This window comes from Diabrotica undecimpunctata, chromosome 4 (assembly GCF_040954645.1).
Source record: "Diabrotica undecimpunctata isolate CICGRU chromosome 4, icDiaUnde3, whole genome shotgun sequence".
Lineage (NCBI taxonomy): Eukaryota > Metazoa > Arthropoda > Insecta > Coleoptera > Chrysomelidae > Diabrotica > Diabrotica undecimpunctata.
The window spans coordinates 67,484,313-67,499,071 of record NC_092806.1 but is presented as its reverse complement, the minus strand read 5'-3'; the positions used below and the strand labels follow the sequence as shown (position 1 = coordinate 67,499,071).

Genomic DNA, 14,759 nt, shown 5'->3' with positions numbered 1-14,759 from the left:
GTATTGATAATTTAATTTTTATAGGGCATTTTTCCTAATCTGTATAAAACTATGATTTAAAATTTTAATTGTTTCTTTAATTTCGGTTTGACCACTATAAGTTACGTCATCCCCAAATTGTTATATTTTCGTGAATTTCGACGTTTTTCTTGCTTTTGTATAAGGTACAGTATGGGACTTAATATACCTATTTGTGGTAGTATATCTCTAACTGTTGAAGGTCCTATAAGAATATTATTGATTTTTAAAAATATTTTTTTTGCGTACATCTTGTTTATTTTTTTTATTAAAACATAGATAGCATATAGCAATAAACTTTAGGTTGGATCGCAGTACTTGAACGAGATAACATCGTATTAGTGTTTTGCTCCAAGTTTTAGTGCTTTTTGTAAAATCAAACAAATACTTTAAAATACTAGTAAGACCAGACTTTACCGTATGTATTGATAAGCCTAATTGCAAGTTTTTTTTTCTTGGATTTATTAATTAATTAGCAAATTGGTAATTTCTTCAAAAACTGGCTGCTACCAGTGGGGTAGACCTACCTAAAATGTATTTTTGGAAGAAAATACATAAAATTTAACTAAATCAAAAAGTAATTGAACTTTTCGTGTACCTTTTGGGGTACCGATAACAAATACAGTTCTTTCATCAGATCCTCACAGTTCACAACTTTTCAAGATCAATTCCTAGATCAACTTTTCCAAAGAGGGATCAGGCCATAGCATTGCGTGCAGATGAAAATCTAAAATTGTTCGATTACGTTAAGGCAGTAGGTGATGCTATTGGTTCCAAACAAATCCTATTTGCATACAGAATATCTAATAACAAAATCTGTATCTATTTAACTAATTCCGAACTCGTCGACAAACTTCTAAAATCTCATCTTACAGTAGGAAACTCTGTGATGAATGTCCGCAGGCTAGTGTCTCCCACAAAAAGGATAATAATATCCAATATATCTCCATCTACGACCTTACAGAAAATGTTATAAAAGAACTTAAGCACCAACAAATGCAATCTTCATATGCAAGAAATAATTGCATATTGCGTGTAGATGAAAATCTAAAATTGTTCGATTACGTTAAGGCAGTAGGTGATGCTATTGGTCCCAAACAAATCCTATTTACATACAGAATATATAATAACAAAATCTGTATCTATTTAACTAATTCCGAACTCGTCGACAAACTTCTAAAATCTCATCTTACAGTAGGAAACTCTGTGATGAATGTCCGCAGGCTAGTGTCTCCCACAAAAGGATAATAATATCCAATATATCTCCATCTACGACCTTGCAGAAAATGTTATAAAAGAACTTAGGCACCAACAAATGCAATCTTCATATGCAAAAAATCAGGGCATATTGCCTCAAATTGTCCCAATCCTCCACCCAATTATATAACATCGCAACCTCAGCCGTTGATCAACCCACGTAACAGTTCCCACACCACCACAGTCTTCTATACTACCCGCAACACTACCACAGATGTCTGCTTCAGATCTAAAAAATTCCATACCGACTAACCATACACCCACACATAAACTTGGCCACTCTGAAATCGAAAGTACAAGTAAGCAGACTGATATTCCCGATAGCATCTCTGTCGCATATCCGTCCGAGGCCACATCATGCCTTCCCCTAGTAGAGATATTAAGAAACCAAAAAAGAAACCCAAAACAAGTTCACCGTCAGAACGTTACCTTTCTGGTTTAACAAAAAACGCTGTTAAAGAAGCCTATAAGCAAACGCAGAATCACTTGTTATTCCTCCAGAAAACTTGATAGCCTTTAGCGAAAACACTTTCATCTGTAGTGACCCCTGCGCTGAAGCTCTTTAGTTTACAGGAAATGTTTCAGGTCTAATTTCTAACAACCAAACATTACATCCAACTTGTCAGGAGAGGTCTATCAAAAACAGGCTAACCTGTTTAACCAAAAAACTGAAAAGGGCCTTAGGCACTGATCCAGAAGAACCCGAAAGTACTCCCAGTCCAAATCTTTCCGCCTATTCTAATAGCTCAGAACCATCCCAATCTTCTCAAATCAGCTCTTATTAATACTAACACCATGTTAAGACTAACTCAATAGAACTGCGATGGTTTTTACCCCAGACTAGAATACTTACAAAAACTCATGTCGGACTTTTCGCCAAGTTTATCTGTCTTCAAGAAACCAATTTCACCAAAGCTCACAACCCCTATCTAAAAAACTCCACTACTTATAACTTTTAAGACCTACACAGCTACGAGCAAGTGGCGGCTCGTCTATTTTTGTTTCCATTGTTCCATCTTCAACCCTCTCGAAGCTGATTGCGCTCTATAATAAGATATGGTTTAGCCAAAGCTTTCCGAGTCTTTGGCGACAGTCGCTTACCATACCGATCAGAAGAAATGATCTTCTAACGCTGCCAATACCTACAGGCCAATCTCACTAATATGCACAATCTGCAAACTACTAGAAAAGATGATAAATAAACGTTTGCTTTGGTTTCTTGAAGAACACAATCTGAAAGATGCAGCACAGTCGGGATTCAGACTCAATCGAAGTACCATGGATAACCTGGTACTTCTTCAAACAGAAATAACCAAAGCTATAGCAAATAAGATTGACGTCATCACAGTTGCCTTAGATTTAGAAAGCGCCTTCGACACAATAAACAGAGCTGTTATCATTAAAAAGCTTGAGGAACTCAATTTAACGGGTAATATTATCACCTTTATAAACAATTTCTTACAATAGAGATCATTCAAATTGGTTGCAAACGGGAAAACGATATAAACTCTCTTGTTCTCCCTCCAGTAAAATAGTCAATATACGCTGATGATCTTGTTCTTTATTGCCAAGGTAGTTACAAGGAGCACATGCTCTTTACTCCAACATACTCTTAACAGTCTTCATAACTGGTCCAATAAAATTGGAGTAAATTTTCATCTGAAAAATCTAGTCATACACTTCACTAGAAGACATCACACTCACCCTAGTCTACTTCACCTAAATGGATCTCCTCTTCAAGTGGTTGATAAACACAAATTATTAGGAGTAATATTCTATAAAAGACTTACATGAAGAGATCAGATACAAAACAAACTGTCTAAATAGAAAATATAATCATATCTTAAAAACTCTAGCTCATCATCAATGGGGGCAGAACAGAAAGTCCTTTTAAGAATTTACAGAACCTTAATCCGCTCTAGGTTGGATTACGGAAGCATTCGCTAAATATCTGCTTCCGACACTCACATTAAAAGCCTGAATACAATTCACAATACTTCATTACGCATTAGCCTCGGCGTATTTAAATCAAATCCTTCTGAAAGTCTTTATATAGTCACTTTTTAGAAGACGGCAACATTTACTACTGTTTTACTTCTCTAGAATGTCTACTAAAACGAAAAACCAAGTAATTAAACTAATTAATACTCCCCATTCTGTTCCAGATAATAGTTACCCTCGAGCACAGCCTCTCTTACAAATTTTAAAAGCATTGCTAAAAGATACAGACTAACACTCACAACTCCTGTTACTACGTCCAGAGTTCTCCCGTGGACCAAAAAGCTACCTACTGTCCTCACCAGCTTAAATCAATACAAAAAAGAAGAAACGCCCAGAACTCTCTTGGTAAAAACATTTGAAGAACTTATACAGACACAGCATTATAACAGATTCTCTGCACAGATGCCTCCAAAGAAGAACAGACCGTCGGTTGTGCCGTCAGCACCTCAAATATAACAGTAGCATCATATCGAACTTTCTCCCAGATGCACTATACACACAGCCGAACTGTACGTTATACTCAAATCATTAGACTCGCCCATTACTAATGACAAATCATTAGCAATGTGCACCGATTCTCTCTCCGCAATTAATTCAATCAGAAATATATACTCCATACATCCTATTGTACAGGACATTCACAGTATCTGCCAACAGCAGTCAAAAAAATGTTTTTTCAGTAACCATCGTCTAGATACCATACCACGTTGGTATCAATGGAAATGAGAACGCCGATCATGAAGCAAAACAGGCCTGCTCCTTCGAAAATATGGTCAACATACAATTTCACCAAGATCTAAAGGCTAGTATCAAGAACAATGTATTAAGCACTGGGCAAACACACTGTAACGTGCCAAATACAAAACTATGCACAATTCAACTAACTATTACCTCCATCACCATGCCCCAAATGAACAGAAAATACAATATTATTATCAGAAGGCTCAGAATAGGGCACACTCGTCTTACTCATGGAAAACCGCCATCGATGTGAACATTGTAATGACTCCTAGTAATAACAGTCCAGCACATATTACTAGAATGTCTCCACTACAAACCTCATAGAGAATAATTTAAATGATCTACTTGGTTCTACAAACATGTACAGTGCCATAATTCGTTTCCTAAAAGACTTGTCATCTTTACTTCTTAGTGTAATTATATTAAGATGTTGGTAATGTATTCTAACTTATATATAAACAGATTTTATATGTATGTAAACGTAAACATATTGTAACAAATTTTGTACCAGTGTCAATGGCCTATAGTTGCCAAGATACTTTAATTAAAAAAAAAACTATAGGTTGTACTTACAGAATTTTAATTTTATAGGTAGCAAAAAGAAAGTGGCAGCCAGCTTCAATTAGGTTAATGGACAATGAGCAATTCAAATTTGCTTTAATTCTTAAACCAGAATCTACTTATTTTGGTTTAGTATTGGACGGTATTAAGAAATTTTACATCACGATGATTAAAGGATTTGATCCAGATTATATGTGTGTTATGACTCTTCTATTTGAAGGCGAAGAAAGTGAAGTTAAAATCAATGAAAAAAATCTTTATAATTTGTGTAAAAATTATGGAGGATTTCCCGCAGGCGAACAAAATGGAGAAAGGGGATATATGTTAACGTTCGTTATTGCATATATTAGGGTAAGTTCCTTTTTTAACCGTTATTAGCCTAATCTTAGTTCTGAAGGAGATGATTATTATTACAATATATTAACTTATCTTTCATCTTGTGTCCAGATTTATTCATACGGCTCACACTTCCTCTGAGGGGAAAATTCACTCATCGCAGATAACTACGGTATCAAAAGGATTGAGCTCTGGTGAGACTCTTTTTTCTGTGTTATCGAACCCTAGGTGACTTGATACGTCGGTGTATCTCAAAAAATCTTCGTACGCATGTGGACGTTGAGAGTAGCACAGCTTTCTGCATGGTTTTATATAGATATTCATTTAGACCCAGCTTTTTTATGTTTTCTAGAAGGTTCTTTGGAGTGGCTCCAGTAGTAGAAAGAATAATAGGTATTGTCTGGGTACTTTCCATTCTCCATTGTCTCCTTATTTGTATTTCCAGATTTCTGTTCTTGGCGATTTTGTTGTATTTAACACGCAGATTATTGTTGTTAGGTATCGCCACATCGATTAGTGTTGTTTGTCTCGTTAGTTTACTAACTAGTACGAGATCTGGTCTATTATGTGCTACTGTTTGATTTTTGAGTACAGTGCGTTCCCAATATAACTTATAGTTGTCGTTCTCAAGCATACTCTCAGGAACGTATTGATCATATGGGAGATGGCTTGTTTGGAGAAGTCCCAATTTGAAAGCTATCTCTTGATGAAGGATCTTCGCTACTGAGTCAGTCATGTCGTTCTTTATATTCAGTTGCAGCAAATGCCTGGCAGACCCTTGGACCTGAAGGTCTTTGACGATATATTTCAGGATCCTGAATGGCAAGTAATGAACCTTCTGTTTCAGGGAACATCTTTCCTGATGTCAACCAATAGTTCGACGCTAAATGGTCGACATAGTCTTGACTGACCTCATTGGGATGTCGCCATTGCAGAGGTTTACCCATCCAGGTGCGCATTTTTTCGTTCTTAATAAGATGGTTTATGCGCATTTCTGGTTCATTCAGTTTGATCGATGTTGTGTCATCCACTACAAAAATCGCGGGATGTAGAGTAGATGTCTCCGCCTGCACCTGAAAATAAGTTCTTAAATTAGTAATCTGTTTTTCTAATTGGTCACTTATATCCATAAGTCCTCGTCCTCCTAAATACCGTGATAATGTCGTTCTTTCTACTGCACTTCGAGAATGGTGTTTTTGTGCATTTGTGAGGTGTGTTCGTACTTTTCGCTGAAGACTTTCTATATCCGTTTTAGTCCGCTTCCGTTCTATATCCGAGTAGCTAAGCGCGGAACATGCGTAGGTGTTTAGTGCCTTAAACAAATTTTTACTGTTAAGGTGTGAACGGAGCAGCGGTTTTACCCTTCGTATAAACTCAGTAGTTATCTCAGTTTTTATTTGCTTATGGTCAATTCTCCGCGCTTGCTTTATTCTGAGGTATTTATACATATCATTTTCACCTATGGCCTCGATGTTCTGGCCATTTTGCATATCGAATCCGCCGGACTGAACCTTTCCTTTGATTATATTTAAGACACGGCAATTGTCCAAGACCGAAGTGCATACTAATATCATTAAAAGAAATTTTCTACTAATTTTAGCATCTGATCCAGGTGGCTTCGAGTGGAAGCCAATAGTTTTAAATCACCCATATAAAATAGATGATTACGTTTTGCCACAACAGTATTTGTGTTATTTTTGATGATAAAACCTATGCCAGTTGAGTTCAGTCCCTTTTTTGTGAGTGTTAATGTTTCCGCTCCATAAGTGAGTACAGGTAACACACATTGGTCAAAGATTTTCCTTTTGAGGCATTTTTTGCTATATGCTTGATTAGAAATGACAGAGTCGTTAAGTTGTTCTTTGCAGCCCATAGAACAAGGGCATGGACCATGAAATATTGTTTAGAGCACAGTGTTAGTAGATATGCCGGGCTACACAGGATGTGATCAATTTATACAGAGTTGGAAGAAAAGTAATTGGGCGATACTTGGTTTTATCTTGGGTGTTATTTTGATCTTTTGGCATTAAATAAGTTGTTCTCTGGGTTATGAAAGATGGTATTTTCTGCGGATTAGAAATAGGGTGATTAATAAATGCTGATAAGCACTCATGAATACTCCAGAACTTCTTAAACCAGAAGTTTTGAACGCCGTCCAGGAGATTTCCAGTTGTGAATTGTGTTGGATATCTTGATTAGATTGAAGTTCGATACACAGTACTGGGGAATTTTTCTTCGACCAATATTTATTTGTAAGATCTTGTTCATTTAATACTGCTATATTTGAATATAGATTATTTTTGGTTCTGGATATTTTGAGAAGAAATTTGTCTGGGAACTGCCTTCTGTGATTTAAATGAGACCATATATGTCTTTTAGAGAAGCGATAGTGTTATTAAATTTCTTATTTTCAATATATATGCAGAGGTCATCTCCATACTGTACTATTTTAAACGGAATATGGTATAATATTTTTAATTTTTTGTTGTTTTTGGTAAGAAGGACAATTTTTTGAAACCGAAACATGTTCAGTACACTTACAATTAATGCAATTAGTGTCAGAATTTTCGCAAGAGTGATTCTCATCTTTATTGGCACCACATCGAATACATAAATTTTGAGAACTTCTACACTGTTTTGAAATGTGACCGTATCTCAAACACCTATAACACTGAGTAACCCTACCTACAAATTGTTCGATTGGACAAAAAACTCGATTTTTAATAACATACTGAGGCAGTATATTGCCTTCAAAAGCTACAATAACAGTTCGTTTTGCAACATACTCAATAGTACCATTTTTTTCAATTTTTCTATGCATTCGTTTAATATTTAAGATACGTGAAGAGATTCAATATTTTCCTGTAAATAGACAGTATCAAATTGAGTATCAATATCCCGAATTAAACCCTTGCTTTCTAATAAGTGACCCGGAATAAAGGCTTTCAAATTTTCTTCCTTTAGTTTACTATTATTTATAAGACTATTTGCATCATGTATAGAAGCTACTACCACCTTAATTCTGTTCCTAATAATTCCCCTTACTTAAAGGATATTAGAAATTCCCAGTTTTTTGTACAAAATATGGCCTATTGTAATTGGATGTAAGCGACGAAGATCGGTGTTATCTATCCTTTCAATATACACAAAAATGTTTTCAAGATTATACTTATCTGAATGTATGTTAAATCCTCTATTGGGTATCACATTTTCTTCAGGCTCCATTAATTCAGATGACCTTAGAATATTGTTAGAGGCACTTAAAAGTGTCCTCGAGTCAATGCCAGTCCCATAGGGAAAGTAACAGATTTTTAAGCACTATGCGATAATGTTTTTATTAAACACTACAATTAAAAAAAACTAGCGGAATAAAATTAGTTTTAAATTACGCGGTATTGCTTTAAATCCAACGAAATAAACTTTAAAATGCGGGGTATTTAAAAATGCGTATCCACACTTTGACAGTTATTTGGCAATTGTATTTGAAGGTAAATTCGTAGATGTTAAAGAATAGAGGCGATAAAATAAACAATTTTTTTATCTTTTTTTATATTTTTTTAGTTACCTAATAACCAAGAAGTTCCGAAGATTTTCATCTTGGTTTTATATTTAGTCTTAAAATTGCTGCGATCACAAACATTCTCTTTTTTAAGTGAATACTTCTTTCGTTTTTGAACGGGCCCGAAATAATATTTAGCGTGATCGAGACGCGTGTAGCAACCTTGCGGTATACAGTAATATACAATTAAACTTATTATAACAATAAAATGACGTTTAACAAACGTCATTTTATTTTTTTATAACTCTTTTATAACAACTCGAGAACTACTGGATGGATTTGACTAATTTTGATTTTGAAATATTTGTAGAAGTACAAGGAACGTTTAAAAAATGAGAAAATATGATGAAGTTATAAGGAAAATAGTAAAAAAACAACAATTTTATTTTCACATACAAACAGTTATATATACTCCTTTGGATTGACGTCGATTTAGAACCGTGGTTATCCTAACCTTTATTTACTTGTTTTACTTTTCACGCGATTGACTGGAGTTCAATTCTTTTGTTTTTTTTTTTAAATCCATTAACTTTAAATCTTATTATTGAAGTGAATAATTCTTATCGCTCTGTATGCCTTAATATCCATAATATAAGTAGGTACATATATACTTATTACTCTGCTCATCGACTTCTATATATGCATACTATATTTAGAATGTAATGATAATGAAGTAAATAAACATAAAAACAAGATAATAATGATAATGAATAACATGATGATGAGAAAAATTTAAATAAAATTAAAATAAAATAAATAAAATAAAATTAAAAAAAAATTAAGAGATTTTATATTTTAAAGAACTTATTGTGTGTGGTGTTATAAAAAAAGTATTCACTTTTGCCAACGCGCCATTTTTTTTTTTGTTCTAATATGTATGAGAGTAAAAAATAATATTTATTTTAAAATGTTTTGTTATTGTTTTTAGGATCTGGGACTCCAATTTGAAGTTGTTGCCGAGTCATTTGAAACGTCAGTTCCTTGGGATAGAGCTGTTAAACTCGTCAGGAATGTTAAGCACGTGGTTGCCGATGAATGTAGACAATTAGGAATCACACACTTTTTAATAAATTGTCGCGTAACTCAAACCTATGATGCTGGATGCGTTATTTATTTTTATTTAGGGTTTAATCATTGCGGTTTGGGAGATCCCGTAACGTTACATAACAGGTATGTTAAAAGTAATGTATTCTGCCATAAATGACAAAAAGTATATTATAAGCGTGCCTAAATACTAGCACTGAAAAACTACTGAACCTTACTAAATAACCAATTGGATTTAATCAAAATCTCTCAACTTACGTCCTCGTTCTGTTTATCCTACCCAAAAACCAATCTCAATAAATTAAATCGTGGGTGTATATGGTAGAATGGTTGAAAGAAAATTAGTAGTCAAATTTTGTAGGTTTGAGATTTTCTTTTAGTAAGTTAACTGTATAGGTAATGGGTTGGGAATTTTTCTAAATATTCTGTGTTAATGAGTTAGAATTTATAGTACACTCGCGATCATAAAATCCGGGTCATCTTGAAAATTTCAAGTTTCTTAAATATTTTTGCCTCTGGTGCAGTAATTACTTTTTTTTGCTAATGTATTTTTTATTTGTCATCAATGTTTGTTTTGAAAGAAAAAAAAATGGTTTTTTATTGTTTTATTGAAAAAAACAGAAAACAAATCAAATTGTTGATAAAACAGACATACGAAAAAAAATGAAAAATACAGAACGTGGTAAAAAATCAGTGAAATTTCAATGACCAATATCGTGTATTGCCTCCCCTTGCTCTAATAACCTCTTGCAGACGACGGGGCATACTCTCAATTTTTCTCCGGATTACATGTTGTGGTATGTTATTCCACTCTCTCACTAACAGATCCGTGCGTTATTAGGAGGAGGTGTATGGGTTTGAATACGTTTTTTCAAATCGTCCCAGAGATGTTCGATGGGATTCAGGTCCGGAGACCTAGCTGGCCAGGGTACCCTCGTAATTCCAACTTCGTCCAAGTATTACATACTGATCTTGGCAACGTGCGGCCGCACGTTGTCCTGCATAAAAACGGTGTTTTCTCCAAGCCCTGCCATGTTGGGCATAACATGTTCTTCCGGAATCTCCGTAATGTACCTTCGTGTAGTTAGGGACCCATTTTCGATGAAGGGTAATTCTGTGTGGAAGTCGAAAGATATACCTCCCCAAGCCATGACCGAGCCTCCACCAAATGGCATTCGCGGAGCAATGCAAGCTTGTGAAAATCGTTCACCGGTTCTCCTCCAAATTCTTACACGTCCATCGGATTCAGTTAGGCAGAAACGGGATTCATCTGAGAATAACACTTTGCTACAATCGTTAATTCTCCAATGCGCTTATTGTCGAGCAAAAGCTAGTCGTGCAACTCGAAGTACCTGGCGAACTGGCGGTCGTCTAGCCATTACCCGAGAAGATAGTCAAGAAGAACGAAGTCTTCTTCTGACTGTTGCAACACTAAAATTGCGATTTTGTACTTCCTCTAGACGATTTTGATGCATAACCGCAGTTGAGGTCCGATTTCGTAAAGCCTGAAACACAAGGAAACGGTCATCTAGTGCCTTGGTCGTTCTTCTTCGTCCAGAGCCAGGTCGCCTGGTTAGCAAACTTGCCTCCTTAAAGCGTTGAAGCACTCGTTGAACCTTAGAAAGGCTTACGCCAACAGTTCTTGCGACTTGCCGTTGAGTGTGACCGTCTTCCACAAGTGCAACAATTTGTGCCGTTTCAAACAGTCAAAGACATTTTTGTCAAAAAATAAACACTAATAATGGCACTAATAAACACTAATGGTGGCAATAATAAACGTTTGTCCGTTGCACTTGAACAGAAAGTCGAAGTACAAACGAGACATTTAAAACAAGCGGAGTTACAGGTAGCGTTCATTTTGGGAAGTGTGCACTTTACCGCGAAATCGGCACTATTGGAATTCTTTGTTACAAAGGAAACCGCAACAATTCTCAGAAACATGCATTAGTTTGTATTTGTGTTATTATTATTTACGATTAAGCTCGTTAAAATGAAATATCGGTGATTTTCAAGGTGACCCGGAGATTATGATCGCGAGTGTATATATATATATATATATATATATATATATATATATATATGATAGCCGATTATGACAAGAGCAAGAGTAGAGCAAGAGTAGTTGCTCGTATCTAAGTGAAAAAGGTATTCATAGTAGAGTGTCTTTGGTGCGCTGGATCTGAATGCCTCGAAACAAGTTTGGATGGCTGTATTGATATCGTATCTAAATTTCGTAATAGGGATTAACAAGATTCTAAGAAGAACTTCTTCTAATCCCCAATTATGATGCAACAAGGCTTTAAGAGTTTTCAACCTATTTAAACCAGTCGCTTTTATATTTTCGATATGCTTTCGCCATATAAAACAGCTATCAAAGATTAGGCCAAGGAATTTTTAGACACCGACCGGGTCTAGTAAGATGGAGTTAAGGTTGGTTTGTGAGATAGCACTATTTCTTTTTCTGTTAAATTTTACTATTTCTTATTAGTTAAGAAGTTAAAACCGGTTATCGTAGGCCGTATAGAGTATTTATTGCATTTTGAAGTAATTTTCAAGTAGTTTTTTCCAGATCATTAAAGAATAAAAGGATTTGCGTAGAGACCGAACTTTACTGGGAATTGAACCAGAGAACAAATGTAATTAATTGATAATATAAAAAGTTTTATACTCAGGGCTGAACGTTTAACATCCATGAGAGTGGATGAATATGACATTTTGCCGTTGGCTGCCACTTAAGATGTGCTGATTTCTCTTAGTCTCTTCAAAATCGTTGGTCTCCAAGTTATATCGATAACGTTTTTAATGTCAATCGTTATGCTTTAACTTATTGTTTGGACGAGAATGCGCTAGTAATTTCAATTTTAAAGTTAAATTATGTAAGTTCATAGAGAGTTAAATTTATATAAGGTACTTCTACGAGATCCGAAACTTGAAAGAAGAGATCTATAATTAAGTATTGATGTTTATTAAGGTTCGGTGAGTTCAGTGAGCTTTGAAATTGGTTTCTGGCAGACAAATGTTATTGAATAATATATCAGAAATAAGCTGCTTTTGAAGTGGGAATAATTCCCGCCGCAGTTTCATAGCAAGATCGTGAAGATATAAATGGGTTTCCTTTATATATATATGAAAGTATGACTCCACCATTCTCCTACACCTGTTTCGATGTTCACCTCCTATCGAGAAGACTTATGATAGCTTGAAATGAAATTAAATGCTGTTTATCTATATGGCCGTTATAGTAACACAACATGCCTGTGTATGTAAATGTAGTGTCGGAATAAAAGTTATTTCTTACATCATCCAATAGCTTCCAGTAAGCTTGGATTTGCAGTTCACCTAAGTCGCTATCGAAGAGAAGTCTCCTAGTTCTTGTTGCTATATATATATATATATATATATATATATATCTTTCGATATCCTCTTTGATGTCTTCCTCAGGGCTTCCGAGATCTCAGTTTCCCGAGCCCCCAGACACTACTACACTGATCACTAAACAATGCATTGCTACCTACTAATCAGTAATTCTTCGACAACAACTCGTACGAAGCAATCATAAAGACGATTCGTCTAAAAGTATAGACGAAACAAGCTGCAGATGGATAGATTTCGTGCTGAGCAAACCTGTGATATACGTAACGTTAATGGATACAGGGATAGCAGCACATAACGTAGATATACGTAACGTTAATGCAGCTATTCTGTATTCTGCATTCTATTCTATATCTGTATTATCTCTTATAACATGGCCAATATATTCTAATTTGCGCTCTTTGATTGTGTTAGTGATCTCGCATTACTTGCCCATTCTACGTAGGACCTCAATATTAGTCACACAATCCACCCACAAAATTCGTAAGATGCGCCTGTAACACCACATCTCAAAGGCCTCGAGCTTTCCTAAAGAAGCTTCCGAGAGCATCCATGCCTCTACTCCGTATAATAATGTAGAAAATACATAGCATCTGCTGATAGAGATTTTGGTACTAAGTGGTAAATCGTGACTTCTGAAAAGAGACTTCATCTTTACGAACGCCGATCTTGCTTTCCCTATGCGTTGTTTTATTTCAGTAGAGTGGTCCCATTGACTGTTTATGTTAGTACCAAGATATGTGTACCTGTTTACATTGTCAATTGACTGTTGGTTTACCAAAAGATGTGTATTTAATATTTCGCCCTTACTAACTACTATGTACTTTGTTTTGTTCATATTGAGATAGTCATCTTAGAAATTTATTGGCACAGTCAGATATAGAATGCAACGGGCTCCTGACTGTATAGTTGCAATATTAACTTCAAATATAGGGCTTAACATAAGCTAACAATAAAAAACTGAAAACTTTTGTTTTCAACACTTACACAAAATTTATTTTAAATTATTATTACTACAGCTGTTTCGACCAGAGTGCCTTTCTCAAGTCACTTACTTAACATAAGCCCCCAAAAGTCCAAAATCAGGTCCAAAAAGTCCCACAAATTTACCAGAAGGGAAAATGTATATATATATATATATATATATATATATATATATATATTATTTTAGAAACCGCCAAAGAGCGGTAACTACGTTAATGGTAAACGTACTCATCTAAAAATGTTAGGCGTTTAAAACCAACAATTACATATATCTTAGTGTTATGGAAACCAAACATGTTATATTGGATGTATAACATGGTGATTGACAGGAGAGTGCAGCAGTGCATCAATGCTGAATTGGTGACTCTCTATGGTACTGAAAACATCGTCAGACATATAAAAGCTAACCGGATAAGATGGGCAGATCATGTGGTAAGATCAGGGAAGGACAGTGTTTTTTGAAAGATCAGACGGTAGAAGATCAGTAGGGCGTCCCAGAAAAAGATGGAAGGATGGTGCTGAAGTTGATTTATCTAGGATGGAGGGCTATAGTGGATGTGGCGAAGACTCACCCCGAGTTGTAAAACCAGTTAAGAAGAAAAAAATAAAACCAATAATTACATATACCTTAGTGGTATGGTGGCCAAAGCTTCAGCCAAAAAATCCATTCCTCAAACTAACCAAGATGCAAAAACTTATTTGCCTTGGGCTCTGAGAAAATAACCGCAGCTCTGGAAGCCCTACTAGACCTTTGTTCATGGCTATAAGGGGGAGACGACAATGGGATTTTCTAGACTGTGAGTAAACCTGAGTAAAGTAATGGTTAGATCAGGACATAGTAATATCATAAATGGATATTACGATATAATGGAAATTAAGGATACCA

The 14,759-nt window shown here is 35.3% G+C and overlaps 1 protein-coding gene across 1 annotated transcript in view; it reads left to right on the top strand.

Annotated features, from left to right (window-relative positions):
• The window catches only part of Agps (alkyldihydroxyacetonephosphate synthase), a 100,463-nt gene that overhangs the window by 79,295 nt on the left and 6,409 nt on the right, over positions 1-14,759 (top strand). Inside the window, exons 7-8 of the mRNA XM_072529652.1 lie at positions 4,609-4,929; positions 9,402-9,643. Coding sequence (XP_072385753.1) covers positions 4,609-4,929; positions 9,402-9,643 — 563 coding nt within the window. The remainder of the gene's footprint in view (positions 1-4,608; positions 4,930-9,401; positions 9,644-14,759) is intronic.